The following is a 17,816-nucleotide window of genomic DNA, read 5'->3' on the forward strand; positions in this document are numbered from 1 at the left end:
CCGGGCGTATTTAGTGTGGGGTAGGGCGGGGCCTGGGAGTCTTGTGCATTGTGCAGGGTTTGGGTTCAGGGGTACCCGGGAGGTTCGTGGGGGTTGTGGGGGAGGAAGGCTGCGGTGGAGCCGGGGCACCTTGCGGTCTTTCCCGCCAACAGGGGGCGTGCGGAAGAAGTTGGTGTCGGCGGAGGCCTCGGGTGTCCCTCTTCTCCTAGCCCGTCTAGTTCCGGCCTGGATACGCTTCCTTAACAACAGTTGCCCTTGGCAACGGGAGGACGCGGGCCGGAGGACTTGGTTTCCCGCAAGCTCCCGGCTAAGCACTTGCTGCGGGTCCCAAGTACAGGCTGAAATATGTCGGAGATCCTGTGCCAGTGGCTCAACCAGGATCTGAAGGTGTCCCAGACCGTGAGTGAGTGACACGATCCGACCCCGGGGGCGAGCGGGGGCCGCAGCCCGAGTGGGTCCCTGTGATGGAAGGTGGCGGCCAGGGCAGGCTGAGTCGAGCCGACGGAGGGCTGGGCCGGCCGGCCACGACCTGGCGTTGGGAACTGTGTTCCGCAGAGTCCCCTAAACTCCCTCCCGCGGCTGTTTTGCATCCCTTGGCTCAGGTCGCGGGGCTTCTCCCAGCACCTCCCCTTGGACCCCGCACCGCGGAGAGCCTGACCCGACGGCTGCAGGGGCTTCCCGCACTCTCACTCTGACCCTCACTTTGCTTGCAGTTTTTTGCACTCTCAGTGCGACCCTCGCACCCCGAGCAGGAAGCAGTGAAATGTGATGCTTTGAATGAGCCACTTCACTACTAGGTGCGTGACTTGGTTGCGTTCCACTTCCTGCATGTGCATCCTCTAGTCTTAAAAGTTCCCATCGTCCTTTCCAGAACTTCACTGCTACCCGGGACAGGGGAATATGTGACCCGAAATCCTGCGGAAGTAGGTTCACATGCACAGATTTTCGTAGTTTGCGCTCAGAAGTTGCAACCTAGAATTATTTCTGATCACTGTTCAATTTGGCTCGTAGCTGACCTTTTCCACTAACCCGGTTTCTTCCCGACCGTGAAGTGTCTACCCAAAGTTTCAGAGTTTCCCCACCATTGAGGTCATTATCGTTACCACAGGCGGCAACTTTTCTAACAGTCAAACAAATCCTGCACGGGCACACTAGCCCCATCTCCAAGGCATTCTGTTGTTTCTTCAACGGGAATTCGGTTTGTTTTTTTTTTTGTATTGTTTTGTTTTTTTGTTTTCCAGACTGTTAGGGATTTTGCTCAAGGCAAGAATTTTACAATCCAGACCTTTGCAGTCTGTTTCCCCAGACACACTCTTGCATACTGCCAATCTGCTACTGGAGGGGCTGTAGTGCCAACCCCCATCTTAGGCCCTCTCAGAATTTGCTAGACGAAGTAGTGTTTTTGCAGTGCCGCTGTGTTTCCTGTTAGCATCTTCATTTTTGGAACACCTCCAGTTAACATTTCTTGAAGTTCAAACCCAGATTTTCAGCCAAACCGCCACCCACTCTTTCACTCCCTGGGAAGTGTAACAAATTCTTTCCCAAGATTATGTGGTAGTTCCATTGTGTGACTGTTTCTCTACTAAAATATGAATGTGACCTCAGAACAATGTTTAGTAGTTTTCTCATCCGTCTCTCACCATCAGAGTCAAAATGCAGTATCATGCACTTAAAGGCGCTACCAAACAGAGGCCACTTCAGATTTGATTAGTAAAAGTCCACACCCTTTGCTCAAGTCTCCAGGATAGTCTGACATATTAAAACAAGAAAATGAATTTAAAAACATAAACGTAGTAGTCGTATGCAATTGTAAGTTGTAATTTAAGTTTTTTGCATTTTGGTTTGGAAAATGGGATAATCATTTCATCCTGTAAAGACTGAAAAACTGAAAACCATTTACCTACGAATTTCAGCAATATAAATTGTAATTGGAAAAATTCCAGTTTGTTTTCCCTGGGAGTGTAAATCTGGAAGTTGTTAGTAGAAACAGCTGCTGTTTTTTTACCCCATTCACCAGCAGTGCATATCCACTTCCTGATCTGAGTGCTAAGAGGAGTTTAAGGAGAGACACAGTCTGCAAGTACCCAAATTCCATATGGTAAAGATGTTGCAAACTGTAGATAGGATCTGTGGCACTTAGGAAGCAAGACCCCTGTGGTTGATGCCTGTTGTCTTTAGATGATATGTTCTCTACAGGCAGTGGAAAGTTCTGGACAGTTTAGAATACTATCTTGAAAATGGGTACAACTTTCCGGAAAAACTATTTGCAGTCTCTGAATAAGGGCAAGGGTATAGAGGCCGACTGTTAGGGTTAGAATTATTTAGGAATTGCTCCTACTAGATAGTAATAAATCAAGAAAGGAATAATAATGATACACAGCAAGTTGTGTCAAGATTAATTGAAATCATCAATGTAAAAAGCATTTACAGTAGTTCTGGGGACAGTTAATGTAAAATCTCCCTTTTTTGGAAACCATAGCAAAATTAAGTCACCCGTCAGTGAGGATATTTGAAAAAGATTGTTAATTGCTATATAAGTTTTAGGGGCAAAAAGAAGAAAAATTGAAATAATCTTTTGATACCGGAATGCTTGGATATATTCATATGATGGTTTGCTACACTGTTTTTAGAATAAATGAGTTGTTTTCTCTAATGTTTGGCCTAAATACATTAATTTATTTTCTGTTAAGGAAAATTGATTTGTCTACTGTAATTCCATTTTTGTACAAACCAGAAAATACACAAATAGATTAATATGTACATTTGTTTATTTATGATCATAGAGAAGTATGTAGAGAGATTTAGAATGAACTGTTGACATGTAAATGGATGTTCAGGTACATTTAGGAAAAAATTATGTGGATATAAAACAATGTGTAGGTGTAGGTATTAAGTACCACTGGGAAAGAAAATATTGCTAACTTCATATAACTGCTATTTGGCTTGTTGCCCATATTTTCTTTAAAATTTGAAAATATGGGACTAGATAGTAGAGCAGGTTTGCCTTACACCTCACCAGCTTGGCACCTCATAGGGTTCCCTGAACCCTGTCAGAAGTGACTCCTGAATGTACATCTAGGAGTAAGCCCTGAACACCTCTAGGTGTGGTTTCTCCCAAATAACCTCAACATAAAATTTTAAAATTAAATTAAATGCATTGTTACAAATAAAATATGGGAAAATTTACAATAGAAATTATATAATAGATATAATATAAAAGCCAAAGCATTTTTTTAAATTAAGGAAAAAAACTGTTCAGATGCTGAGAGATAATACAGGGTAAGGCATTTTCCTTGCACAAAACCTACCAAAAATTTGATTCATTGCACTGCATAATGGTGTCCCAAAGCACAACAAGTGATTCCAGAGCACTGAGCTAGGAGTAAACCCTGAGCACCACCATGTGTGGCCCCCAAAAAACAGTTCAACCAAAAAGAATTTTAATGTGAAATATTTATAATGAAAAACAAAGAGCAGTAATGTTACCAAATGTTTAGCTAAAATTTCCTAAGAATATGTTGTATATTTTTAAAAGCATTTATAACACTCATAAATTTTGCTGTGTTCTGTGCAGAGGCTGTCTTATTAGAATCTCCTCCTCCCCCTTAATAAAAGAAAAAGAGGCATTATCCCAGATGTACATATTAGTAAATGAGGCTGAGAGAGGAGAAGAACATGTGCAGGGTCAGACAACTAGTAGATTCTAGAATTCAAAACTAGATCTTTGACTTCTTCAAGGTAAAATAGCTTATATTTAGGAAGCACTAAAACAAAAAGCAAAGAAGCAAAAATCCTTAACACCCCCACCATATGTATCTGAGGTCCTTTTGGTAAGGATTACCAAAAGTGACAAGTACAAAATTCAGCCACTTGGGCAAGTTGTATTATCACCAGACATACCCCAACACCTAGATGGTAACAGAGTCACAAAGGTGAGGCTATTAGTGTCCATGCCACTTAGTGCTTGCTTGGGACAAAGGAAGAAGAGTGTAATTCTCCATGAAATTGTATACTAGCTTATTTAGTGGAGAGGTAGCTAAAGCTGACTGACATGAATTTTCTGAAAGAGACGTCTTTTTGCATAAGATACATTAAATTTTGTGTTGCCCAGACTACCCTGATTATCAGCCATAATATATCTGTATACATATATCTTTGTATATGAATTCCAATAAGGTAATCCTCACTGAGAATCATCTCCCTATACTTAATGAGCTCCTGGGTATCTCCAGGGACTTCATTATTCTCAACATATGAAGATTCAAGTCTATTTTACCAAAGCTAAGGAACTACAGTGAGTTAAATTTAACTTGACAAATTCTTATGAAAAATGGTGCTTAATGAAATATCTTAGAACAGAAAGAGTTTCTCAATACAAGATTGCATCCACAATTCAAAAAATTATTTTTACTATGAAAAATAAGCAACAGATTGTTATTAAAATATCTGCTATACAGTTCTTTAAGAATTCTCAGTTATTTTGAGTCTGGAGCTATTGTTCAGTGGAAGAGTTCTTGTCTTGTGTAGGTGAGACAATCCAGGGTTCCACCACACACCAAAACAGCAAACAAATTACAGTGCCTAGAATATGTATTGCCTCTATTTTATAACACTCTCATTAATTCATAAAAGGAAATCAACATCAAACTGTCATAGTTGAGTATTCTCTATATATGTGAATTCCTTGTACTGTACAAAAGATCCTTTGTGAAACTGCTTGTATAAGATATTTCACATTCTTTTGAATTTTAGTGTAGCCTTACTGAAAATTATAAATACCTTTTAATACCTTTAGATTTTTTTCAGTAGTCTTAAACATTGCAGATAAAACAAAGAGAAAAGTGAGAAAATTAAGTTTCTCTATCTTTATTCAAAATTTCTAAAGTAGAAATAATATCACAGATTCCAGTTTTGTACTCTGAGAAGTAAGATAATGACTATATATTTTGGGAGGTATCAGTTTGGATTGCAAGTAAAAATATCTACCACAAGGCCTAACATGTATACTAGATTCTATTTACACCATACATAGTTTTTCAACTTTTTTTCTACATCTGAATTTAGAATTATGCCTATTACACTGCCTGATAGGTAAATGACAGTAAACAACTGTTTCTTATTTGATAGTTTGGAGATGAAGTAAAAGGTATTGATTAAACCTTGTAGATTTGTTCATCTTGAGAAGGTCATCTGGGTACTTTGTTTCTGTTTTATTATTTTAAAAGCTCAGTTTTATATATTTAAGCAAATAGGACTTATTTTAATTTCATACTAAATGAAATCAAATTACGCTGATTTTATAAACCAGAGTACCCATATATAAGTATTGTGAGGAAACAGATAATGCTAACAGTTGAACATGATAGACCATATTGGTGGGATAGTGAAAACAGAGAAGATCAGATTTATAAATAAGTTTGTTCATCTATAATCAGAAATTAAATACTGCTGAAATAACTTCAAATAGCAAACTTATTAAATTTTAGCTTTTTTTTCTGTTTTAGAGAATATTACTTTTTACTCTTTGTCACAGACTCTCCTGTATGATGTGATTTATGGTTATTCTCTAGAGATATTTTTGTAAATATTGGTGGCAGACTGAATTAGACTATTCTATGCTAGATTAGATTGGATTAGATTGTATTGGACTCGAAGACTTGTATTCTCTCCTCTCCAGTGTTAGGGGAAAACTCTATTCAATGATGTTTTTCATTGCTTTCAGTTCTACAAAAGCTTCTGAAATAGCAGTATTTAAAACTTCTTTATTGTTCATTAAAAGATACATTTTCTAACTTTATTAATCTATCTCTGATTATAGTTTACAGGATGTGTAAAAAATAAAATTGATTAACTATTGTGAAATTTGAAAGGTAATCTATACTGATTGATATTAGCTATTGGGATTTTTATTAGCTGGGTTACAAAGATGGTTAATTTTATGTATATTAAATTTTAGCATTTTTCTCATTTGAGAGAATATTATTTTCTACTATTTGTCACAAACTCTACAGATATTTTATTTATGTCTCCTTTGTTGATTAGTTCTCATGTCCAGATCTTTTCAAAAGTATCATAGTTTATTTTGCAACTTCAATACAGTTATTGCAATACCTTATTAAATATTTATTTTCCTATAATATTTTATAATTTATTGTATACTTTTCTTGGCTCATGATCATACTATATCATATAACCTTGTATATTTTTTTCTTTTTTACTGATTTCTCATACATGAGCATTCAGTAATTAGAAATACACTGTTCCTCATATACTGCATCAGATTTAGTATTTTCTGTCTAATTTGGCATTTTCCTTGATTAAGAGTTTGCTGCCACCAATCAGAAATTGAAACAAATCCAACAGATGTAGAATGCAGTAAAAACTGGTGTCAAAATTTTAAGATGTGAAGTCACAAGCGAAGAATAGCACTTGGTGGGGCGAGTTGGATGAAAGTCCAGTGGGCAGGATGTACAGAAAACAACTGTAACCAAATAGAATTGGGTTTCTGGACTTGGTGAAGTAAAAGAAAGCACCTACCATGGGCAACTGGGGGACCTCTGGCTAAGAGGATGTTAGAAGAGACTCCTGGCATCTGGCGACAAAAATAATCAAAGGAGGGGCACGGAAGCTGTGCTTCGTTCCGAATTACATCCTGTCAAGCAGCAGAGAAAATTCATGACCTAGATTTTTCACATACATTTTCTAGGAAGAGGGGAGAATGCTGCTAGGCGGAGCCCGGGCTGAGAAAGGAAACTCGAGAGAACCAGAACAGGGCAATGTTTGGCCATTTGTCGTGCTTTGGACGTGTCTCATTTTGAAGTGCAGACATGATTACTGAGGAATCTTGTTTTTGTTCTGATTTATCAGGGTCGCAGGGCGGCCTTGTCTGTTGTGCTTTGAAATTGATTGTGTCCAGCAAGAAAACGCCAAGGCCAAGCTGTGCCTGCCGGGCCATGTCTTAGGGACATCGAGGTCTGGGGAGGTGGGGGGTTGGGGGCGGCGGCAAGGCAATGCCCAACCCTCAGCAGCAACTGCCCTGTCTAGAGGTGAAGCACATTCACCTGCCTTTCTTCTATATGTGTATTTGTTTGGCTTTGCCTGAAAGCTGTTCCCCCCAGGATTTTATTGAGGTGGCGTGGATTTACAAATGTGTGCTGTTACCACCCTGTGCTTGCACGCACGCCTGCCGTCACCGTGTCAGGGTCTCTGCCATTACTCTTGGCATTGTCAGTCTGGTTGCTCTTCCAGTGAAGGTGGAGCTGAAACTATCCCTGTATGACACCAAAGGACATTTGCGACATGACAGACTGTGTTTAGAGTAAAATCAAGCCAAATCCTCCTCGTTCTCAAAGCCCCACAGGGCACCATTATATTTAGGTGGTGTCGTGTAAGGGCCAGGACAGTGCTCCGCCTTGGTTAGGGAGGGCAGCCTTCCTTCTGCTAAGAAGGGAAGGTGCTTACAGGCAGTACCATAAAACTGGCTCAGGTACAGAGCTCAGACGTGCCATGAATCCCACTTTCTCCTAGTGGGTGCTTCAAGAGACACTTAATACCTACTTTCTCCAGCTATTCTCTCTAAGGTGTAGTTGGAGAGTCACATTTAGACACATCACATTAAGCTGATGTGCAAAGGAATCAAATCGCCAATCCTGAAAGAGTGTATAATATTTTTAAAGAAAGAGAGTTATTCCCTGGATAGTTTTAAAGTTATGATAAAATTGGTCTGCTGACGATGAAAAAAAAATTACCGTGGCTCAATTGATAAAGCACATGACTGATGTGGGTGAGACCCTGAGTTAAGTTCCCGGCACTGTGGCGCTCACTGCAACCACACACTAGAACCACTGAGAATGACCCCTATTAAAAAATTGCTAAAATCTGCAGTTACAGGTGCCAGACTCTAAACTTTAAGAATAAGTGTAGTGACCCTTCTCCACTATGTTGTTGCACATAGGTTTAGATTACTAAAATTTGCATTTTATTGGAGCGTGAGAAAGTCTCACATTTTTACATGTGGCTAAAATGATTCATAGGCCAACTCATTTTTTTTTCTCCCTGATGGTTTCCTACCCTTTTGTGTCTTCTTATTGTAAATGACAGATCCTATAACCATAGGCAATAAATTCTAATTCTAGGTAGTTAATGAGGACAGCCCAAGTTAAATTGAATCTGTGGGAACATTTGATATATTTTAAATTATCTTTACCATTATATTTATTCAACTTAAGTACTGTGATATTTTGGGTGTGTAATATATTTTGGGAATAGATATTAGGGAAGCCTCAATGAGAGTTATCTTGGGCGTGAGTTGGTGGGCTGGAATCAGATGTGCAAAAGAACCATATTTGTATACTTGGTAATTTTCTCCATGTGAGTTGTATGTTGTGACCTTTATGAATACTCATCTCATTCTGCTGCAACCACACATCAATTATACAAACCCTGAGTATTACATATTCATATTCAATCAATCACCCTGTAATTGGCCAAATAGATTTTTTAAAAAAAGCAATCTGAGTTTGTGATACTGCATGACATGTACTATAAAGACTGTAGGAACATGTTTGAAGATTTCTGGAGAAATTTGAAATAATTTGAAAGAAGCACACTTTATTCTGTGAACACATACTTTACTTCATAACCAACTTTGTACATTATCCTTCAATATGATCTAAACTTCTATCTTCACTCATAAGAAAAAACATGATATCCCAAACTATGGATGTACTTAAAGTTAGCAAACTCTGGGGCTGGAGAGTTAGTAGGTAGGTAGGTAGGATGCTTGCCTTTTGTATGGTCGACCCGGGTTCAATCCATGGCATCCTATGTGGTCACCCAGCATGCCAGGAATAATTCCTGTGTGCAGAGCCAGGAGTTACCCCTGAGCATCACTGAGTATAGCACCTCCCCCAACACCCCCCGCAAAAAAGCTAGCAAATTTCATTTAATACTTATATTGAAAATTTTTTTCATCATTTATAATTCCTTTATGGCAGGCATAGTACCAAGCAATTCTCATACTTCCCCTCTAAATTTCACAGTAGCTCTCTAAGATAGACATTTAATTATCTTTTTTCTAGAGATGAGGATCCAGAAACTCCTGAAAGCTAAGCAGTTTGTCAGAAGTGGCACAACTAATAAAGGAGCAAGTCAGGATTCCAGCAGAGATGTCTCTGACTCCAAAGCTTATTTCCTCTTTTTCTCTCCATCACTGATAGATGGAACAATTGACACAATGAAAACCCCTGAACCACTAATGACAATTTTCTCATGTTCTTTAGGCCTTATTGGAAAAGGTGCTGCTGATGTTAAATTTCCATTAAAACAAGGTTAAAATTAAATCTTAAGGTTTAAATTCATTAGACTGCTCTTCACTTGCCAAATTTTGCTATTATCATTCATAGTTTCTGTAGGTAGCTAGAGTTTTGGAGTGTATTTTAAAAACATCTCAATGACTGTTACACATAAGTTTATTTATAAATTTGGTTAGTTCTTTATTTAATTTGCTCAGAAGTTGTCTGTTCTTTCAAAATTCTGTACATTATCACATTTAATTTTATGTACTTGCGGATCTTTGTAAAATATTAATAACAGATCACTATTCTTATTCAGTAATAATTTTAGAGGTATTTTATGACATTTTGAATTCAAGCTAAATTATTGAGTATTACTCTCTATATACATACATTATGAAACTGTATGTGCAATATTGTACTTACTATTTTTTTATCTCTATGTTTTAAAATTCAGCTCCGAAGTCATTTGCAAAGGCATTTTCCAGTGGCTATCTAATTGGAGAAGTTCTACACAAGTTTGAGCTTCAGGATGACTTTTCAGAATTTTCAGAAAGCAGGTTAGTGAAATTGTTAATCTATAAAAGGTCAATTCCTTTGGCATTTGCAGAGTTTAGCCTCCAAAGTCAACTTAAAGAATCATTAATTTCAGGATCCCTTCTAAACTGGAACTGGCCAAGCAAATGATCAGTATGAAAATTGTTGCCTCTTGACATATACAAGTCCCAGGAGTCCAAAGAAAAGAGTTAGCATTCCTAGATGGGGACTCACATTATCATCTTCTCTAGCCCTTCAATCTTAGGCCACATTACTTCCTGATTTGGTAGTTGGTTCTGCTTTCTCTAACGAAGTAAAAAGCTTATAGTGTTCTGGACATTATTTTTCAGTAAGTATTTTTCTTGTATTTAAAAAACATAAAGGTTAAAGTAATAAAAATACATAGTATATTCTATTTTAAGCCCACATTTGATTGGGTTTAAAGTAGAAGGCAACCAATCTTAGGGCTAAATATATTTATACATATATATGCATATATATGGGCTGGAGGGATAGCACAGCGGGTAGGGCGTTTGCCTTGCACGTGGCCAACTCAGGTTTGATTTCTCCGTCCCTCTCAGAGAGCCCGGCAAGCTACTGAGAGAATTCGCCCTGCATGGCAAAGCTACCCGTGGCATATTCGATATGCCAAAAACGGTAACAACAAGTTTCCGTTTTGTGTACAACAATTGTGTAGTTTTAGTAATTGTTTACTATTAATATTAAATCCAATATCCATTTTTGGCATATCCAATATGCATGGATAGCTTGCCAGGCTCTGCCGTGCGGGCTCGATACTCTCGGTAACTTGCCGGGCTCTCCGAGAGGGGCGGAGGAATCGAACTCTGGTCAGCCGCGTGAAAGGCGAACGCCCAATCGCTATGCTATCGCATATGCCAAAAAAAGTAACAATAAGTCTCTCAATGACGACGTCACTGGTCCCCTCTCGAACAAATTGATGAGCAATGGGATGACAGTGACAGAATATTAAATCACTGTTTTTATTCAGTAATAATTTCAGAGGTATTTTCATGACATTTTGAGTTCAAGCTAAATTATTGAGTTTTACTCTTTATATACATACATTATGAAAATGAAAAATGTTACAGCTTGATTTAATTAAACCCATATTTATTATAGCTACAGCCATCACCACAACCTAATTGGTAATCTATTTTCTGTGTATGGATTTGCCTCATCTATATATATTTTTCTCAATGAAATCATAAAACGTAGAATTTTGCCACTAGTTTTCTTTCACTTAGAATAATATCTTCAAGGTTTATCTATATTTAACTTCTTCGCCCATGGTGTAGTGTGTTTATTTCTATTTATTTGGGTAAATGTTTTCAAATGGACAAAATGCATTTTGCTTTTCATTTCATCAGTTGATATATGACAGTTGTTTTCTCTTTCTATTATAAATAATATTTCTATGAACAGTATATTTTATATGGATTTTATATGGAAACATTTCAGTCCCTTTTTAGCATGGATCTCTGTGTTATATGGAATATAAAAATATTATGCATTTATATTTGGAGGAACAATTGGATTGTTTTTCAACATGCATGAGCCTGTACATGAAATTGCATATATTTATCATTATGGTAACATTCTCTGTATTTTTACTATCTTTTAAAAGTCCTGTCCTCTGCCTTTTTATTTTTCCCTCACCTTGACGCCTGGTAACCATAGTCTTTTTTTTTTGCCATAGCCACATTGCACCATTTCAAAGGTGGCATAAGGTTGAATTATACAGTATGAGAATCATTTCTTCTAAGTGATGAATAGCTTCACATTATCTGTATATTCATCCCTAGTTCTTGACACAACCTGTTTTAAGGAATATGGTTCTACAAGAAGCAAAGCTGAGTAAATTTATAGATAGCACCTTTCTATAATAGCAAAATGGGTGAGGAAATTATTTTTTGTAGGCATCTGTCTACTTATAATTTGGGAACTCTCTCTGGGATGTTTAAATCTTTTGCTATAAAATATAAATAGTAAACAAAGTCTATATTGCTATATAACTTAAAATTATGTATCTTGAAAATTACTTAATTCCAAGAATAACTAGATGATATTAAAATTTATAATAGTTAAAAGAATAACTAGTTGAGATTTTAAAATATCTTCAGTATATTGTATACACGGGACACTCATTATCAGTATTGTAAACAACAATACCTCCAGCAGTTAAAAATACCCTCAGTTCATCTCTCAGTGTGAAAAATGACCATTTGAGTTTAAAAACTGTGATTGAAGGAGCGTGGGTATCATGGATGGCAGCTAGTACTCGCCCTGTAAGATGTTTTCCCTCCCTAGCTGGCAGGGTGGCAGAGAGAAAGATAATCCCTTGGCAAATAATAACTGCAAGTGGAGAGGGAGAAATCTTTTCCCAGAATGTATTCCTTATTCCCACAGAGGTCATTATTTACATCATATGCTCTATCTCCAGAGCAAAATGGTCCCAGTGGTTTTTCTGTGCTCAAAAACAACTGTTAATTCTCATTTCTTACTGGTGGATCATATTCTACAAGAGTTAACATACAGCAGTTTATAACCAGCCTTGCTACTGTCCCAGAATTTTAATTATTTGAAATTCAGAATATATTAAGTATCATCATTGTATCGTTGTCATCCCATTGCTCATCGATTTGCTCGAGTGGGCACCAGTAGTGTCTCCATTGTGAAACTTGTTACTGTTTTATGCCATATTGAATATGCCACAGGTAGCTTGCCAGGTCTGCCGTGCAGGCAAGATGATTTCCAAATATTAATAGCATTCTGCGTGGAAACTTTGGCCGGTCTCTAAAAGCCATGTTTAGCCTAAAGTGTGAAGGACTATAGTACTGACAGGTTTTGTCTCCACAGCTGGGATTGTATTGTAGAAGCTTGAAGACAGCAAATATTCCCCATTTTTTGAGAAGTGTAGAATTAAGCTTTTCTAACATTCGGAAATAAGAATTGTTGGTTTCTTCCACTGTTGGATAACACTGGGTTGTCCTTGCTTCTCCTGCAGGGAGTTTAAGGTTTATTGAGCCACTCCCACAACAGTGCAACTTAGGCACTCCCAATTCCATCAGCACTTATAACCCTATAGTGCTTTTCTCTTTCCTTTGTATCATTTGCATGGTTTATTTAGCAATGTCCTTTTTGTGTAGACAGGAAGACAGTTCATGCTATGCTTTGTAACATGGGAGTTAATTGACTCCAAAATAATATTTACACCTGGGCATCCATATTTACTTGATTTAAGCCTCAGTCGCCCTTAGTCCCTAGTAAGAGCAGGATCCCGACGAGGGACTGGTTGGACCCAGGGCAAGCTGTGAGCTACCCTGGCATTGAAATGGGCCAGGCCAAGCACCATAATACTTAGCTATAAGTTAAGAGCACAGTCATGGACAAACTCTGTCATGACCCCAAAAGAAGTAACTGATTAAGGACCCTACTGGGGTTAGAAAAGACTAACCTGGCCTGAGGGCTGTGGTCTGGAATATAGAGCGAGATGTCCCCAGGAAGAGCCAACCTTTAAGCTTAACATATCTCTTACTGTGTTCATACAAAATGACATTGCTAGAAATATTATAAGAAGTAAATTTACTATGACTGTTTAAATGAATTACTAGCTGAGAAAAGGAGAACGCAATACACCCTGGATGGAATCCTGCCCTTCAGCGGATCTCCTAGTAATCTGGAGTAATCTTAGATGAGATTTTGTCCTTGAGTTAATCTCCTGAAAAAGTGACTTTAGCTCCCTTTGTGGTTAGGATAATGTTCAGCCCCCTTAAATCCCCGCCCTTCATGATTTCTATATAACTATGCTGTAATGTGTAAGATGGAACAATAAGGTCAAAAATGAGATGTTGAAGACATTGGGGAATAGATGTTGGGCATGAGAAAGTCGGGACGAGATGCTGAAGATGAGATGCTGAAGACAAGATGCTGGGACTAGACGTTGAAGACTAGAGAACTGAGACTTTGGACTTTGAGGTCTGTGAGCACTAGAAGGAGAATCAAATGATGATGACGACTGCAAATAGAGGACTATGAAACTACGCCGAGATGAGGAAGAAGAGATAATGAAGGAGAGGACTTTGAGGCTCCGAGGAGACCACGATGATGGAACTCTGATGACTGGGACTACGACCAAAACTATGACTGATTGCACCACAAGGGGAGAGATCCGGACTATGCCAGGGAGGAGAGAGAAATAAACTGACTACCCACCAGCCTGGAGCCCAGTTTCTGTTCCTCTGTCCTTCACCCATCCTTCGCCCATCCTTCGCCCGTCCTTCGCCCATCCTTTGCCTGACCTTAGCCCATCCTCTGCCCATCCTTCGCCCATCCTTCGCCTGTGGTCCGGCCTGGGGAGGTAGCTCTCAACCACTGAATGCTAAAGTCCCCTTCATGGGCCCATCGAACCCCTCTTTTCTATTTGGAAACTTACATTCCACCTTGATTATGATGCCTTAGTAGCCCAAAGTAAAAACCAAGTCCAAAACTCTTAGAAGTAGATTCATTTTTTTATCTCCCCAAATACATAGGATAAAGCATAAGGGGCCTCCTGTCGTGAAAGGATAACTTCCAATGGAAGATGAAGTAGCAGTACCAGCTTCTGGTTTTAGGAGAATAAGCAGAAGTTATCAATATGAATATCCTATTTCCTAATCAGACTCTTCAGAACATCATTTGTTTTACTTTATTCATATTAAGTAAATAATTTGTTACCTTAAATTTAAGGTCATTTGAGATGGGGACAGATTTCAAAGTTGGATATGAAAAGACTACAAAAATATTTACCTTTTTTACTAAGATTTCTTTGTGGATATGTTCTCTCTTTTCATCATCTTTAAAGCCATTTTCTTATTCTTTCAGTTAGCTGAAATTTAGGTAATAAAATGTCATATTCTAAAAATGTCATGTTTCTGATAAAAGATCAATAGTTAAACTGGTTTTTCTTTTCACTAAAAGATTAGAAAGAGGAATGCAAAGAATTTTTTATTGATAAGTGATTTTCTCATGATACTGGCCCTTTATTCATCTTTAGAAACCATTTCTATATTTTATCATTCCCCACTTCATTGTAGAGCATAATTTTAAGTGGTAACTAATGGACATGTTCAAATTAAATTTTAGAAGGTTCACAAACACCCCAATATGACATATACATGCTATGCACGTGCGTCTTCATTTCTGTGGAAAAGATACTATGGCTCTTATGCAGTTTTAATGTTATTTAAAAAATGGTTTAGAAAAATTTCATGATAGCAGTCTTTTGAGAAAGTATATTAGGAGCAGTATATAAAGTTTAGATATTAAGTGATCTCTATAGAGCTGCTTCTGAGAGTAAGTTCTAAATTTTAATTGAAGACATTACATCCATTTTATCTTCCCCCAAATAATTTTAAAATTCAAAGTAAAATAATTGAGCGAATATATCTATAATAGAAATTCTCCAGGGGCTTATAAAACAACTCCTCCTGCTCTAAAAGTGTTATTTGGAAGGCTGAAGGACTTAAACTTATAATCAAGAATATTTTTCCATTAAAGTGTGTTCCTGAATGTTTCAATGATAAGGTAAAATTGGGCAGTGGCTAAATTTGATGTGTGCATCTGATGACAGAGAGGTATTAAATTGGAAATATAGGCACTAAAGAGCTAGCTCAATGGGCTGGGAGGCACATTGCATGCAGGAGACCCAGCTGTAATCCCTGGCACCATTCAGTCCCCAGAGAAAGCCAACAAAGGAGAGAAATGGAGGACGTAGAGTAAGAAGAATGGGAGGTAACACAGAGGCAATGGTAGGATCATGGGAAATGTCAGTGGCATAGAGGCAAGGTATCTGTATAAACCACTCACCCTAACAGTACTGTAAGCATGGCATCCAAACTACAATTAAACCTATAATTGCTTCTAGTAAGAAGGTAGAGGAGGCTGGGAAGGACCCTGGGGACCCTGGAAGAGTATGTTGACACTGGTGGTTGATTTGGAATTAGAACATTGTATGACTAAAGACAGCTTTGTAAAACATGGTGCCTAAATGAAACTGTTAAAAACAAAACAAAACAAAACAAAACAGCAAGGAGCAACAGATGCACCACAAACCAGGAAGGGAGTAGGCCCCAGGACCACCAGGTGTAGTTCCAAAACAAAAACAGCAAAACAAAGACTGAGATGCATGGGGCATCTTTTGCTTATTTCTGTCACTGGATTCATAGCTAGTCATATCACGTGAAACATCTATTATAACTCTTTTCTCAATTTATCAAACTTAGGGTTCACATCTGATTTTTCCACTGTAAACTCTCAGGAGCAGGGACTATGCCTTATGCCTTATTCATATTTATAGCATTTAATTAAATTTACACAAACATTAAATTTAATAAATCAATTTTTATACATAGTATAATTAGAACTACTAGTTGAGAGAGTAGATTAATACATGGGTTAGTTAATTAAATTTAAATTTACACAAAGATATTAAACTTAATAAATCAATTCTTGGTACATAGTATTATAACTATTAGTTGAGAGACTAAATTAGTAAATGTATTAATGAACATTCAAAATGAATCAACTTGTCATTATGTTATTCAAAATAAATCTAATCTATAGTTAGAAAGCCATTATTGATTTTAAACAGTAATATAATCTATACAGTGAAGATTATATAATTTATCAGATTGTGTAGTTGGTATTAGTTACTATTTCTGAAAATGCTCAAAAGTGTCATTATGTTGAAAATACAACACTGAGGTTTATTTCAAACTCTAGTAATGATGTAATTTTAAGAATAGACACGACATAAAACTTTTCTCCAAACTGACTTTTTTTAAAACTACAGTAAAATTTTAACACTCAAGAGAAAACATTTAGGGTCCTGAGAAATAGTACAGTAAGTAGAATATTTGCCTTGCCTGCAGCTGACCCAGATTCAACTCCCAGCATACCATATGGTCCCCCACAGCCAGCCAGGAGTGATCCCGAGCACAAAGCCAGGAGTAAGCCCTGAACACCAACTGGTATAGCTCCTGGAAAAAAAAAATTTTTTTAAGGACATGAGAAAACAGTTGTTTGTATTCTCATCAAAATTCTATCATTTTTAAGCCTGAAAGTCTATAAAATAAATAGACTTTAGTCATTCAAGAATAATGATTGGTTTTGAAGAAATGTTGTATTTCAAATAATATGGGAATAATTGTTAATATCAGATCATGATAATGGGTCAGATAGTCGTCATCCAATTTTTAACTCAATGCCTTTGACTAATTATGTATAACGTTTTAACACCTAGGGTTTCAAGCGCCAAGCTTAATAACTTTTCTCGCTTGGAGCCAACACTTCATCGTCTGGGTGTGCAGTTTGATCAGAACATAGCCCACAGCATCATCACAGAAAAGCCTGGGGTAGCAACAAAACTTCTGTATCAAATGTACATTGCTCTTCAGAAAAAGAAAAAAAGTGGACTGACTGGAGTGGAAATAACAAGTGTGCAACCCCTGGCAAGTGTAAAACTTCAAAACATGAAAAGTGAGGCTTTTCGAGATGTAAGTACGTGAGGGAAATGGTAGAGATGTTAACTTCTCAAAGAAAGTCCACTGGCTATATGTGTCCTTTATGTGTGTTAGTGGTTATGCTTGGATTCTATTTTATGTTCACATTTTAAATTTATTTATCTACTTTTGATGGGTTCATGCATCCTATCTGCCTGAACAAAAGCTTGTCAGATTCTGTTCTCAGTTCCCATCACTTCTAATGCTCGTTTCTCTCTTTCCACTTCTATTGCTATCACCTCTGCTCACATCTCCTTATGAACTATTGCTAAAACTCACAAACATGTCTCCTGATCTTTAGGAATTCAACTGGAGGCTAATCAAATGCTAGATAACTCTTCTCCAGATTTAAATTTTATTATATTTTAGTTAAAAACCCTCTAGTCCAGACATATTTAGTACTGCACTGTCGTTGCATTGTTTGTCG

The 17,816-nt window shown here is 37.5% G+C and overlaps 1 protein-coding gene across 1 annotated transcript in view; it reads left to right on the plus strand.

The window, feature by feature from the left end:
• The first annotated feature begins 284 nt into the window (after window positions 1–284).
• Window positions 285–17,816, plus strand: part of SPEF2 (sperm flagellar 2) — a 179,381-nt gene continuing 161,849 nt past the window's right edge. The window contains exons 1-3 of the mRNA XM_004605550.2: window positions 285–403; window positions 9,751–9,853; window positions 17,131–17,383. Coding sequence (XP_004605607.1) covers window positions 346–403; window positions 9,751–9,853; window positions 17,131–17,383 — 414 coding nt within the window. The 5' untranslated portion in view covers window positions 285–345. The remainder of the gene's footprint in view (window positions 404–9,750; window positions 9,854–17,130; window positions 17,384–17,816) is intronic.

Source organism: Sorex araneus, chromosome 1 (genome assembly GCF_027595985.1).
Source record: "Sorex araneus isolate mSorAra2 chromosome 1, mSorAra2.pri, whole genome shotgun sequence".
Lineage (NCBI taxonomy): Eukaryota > Metazoa > Chordata > Mammalia > Eulipotyphla > Soricidae > Sorex > Sorex araneus.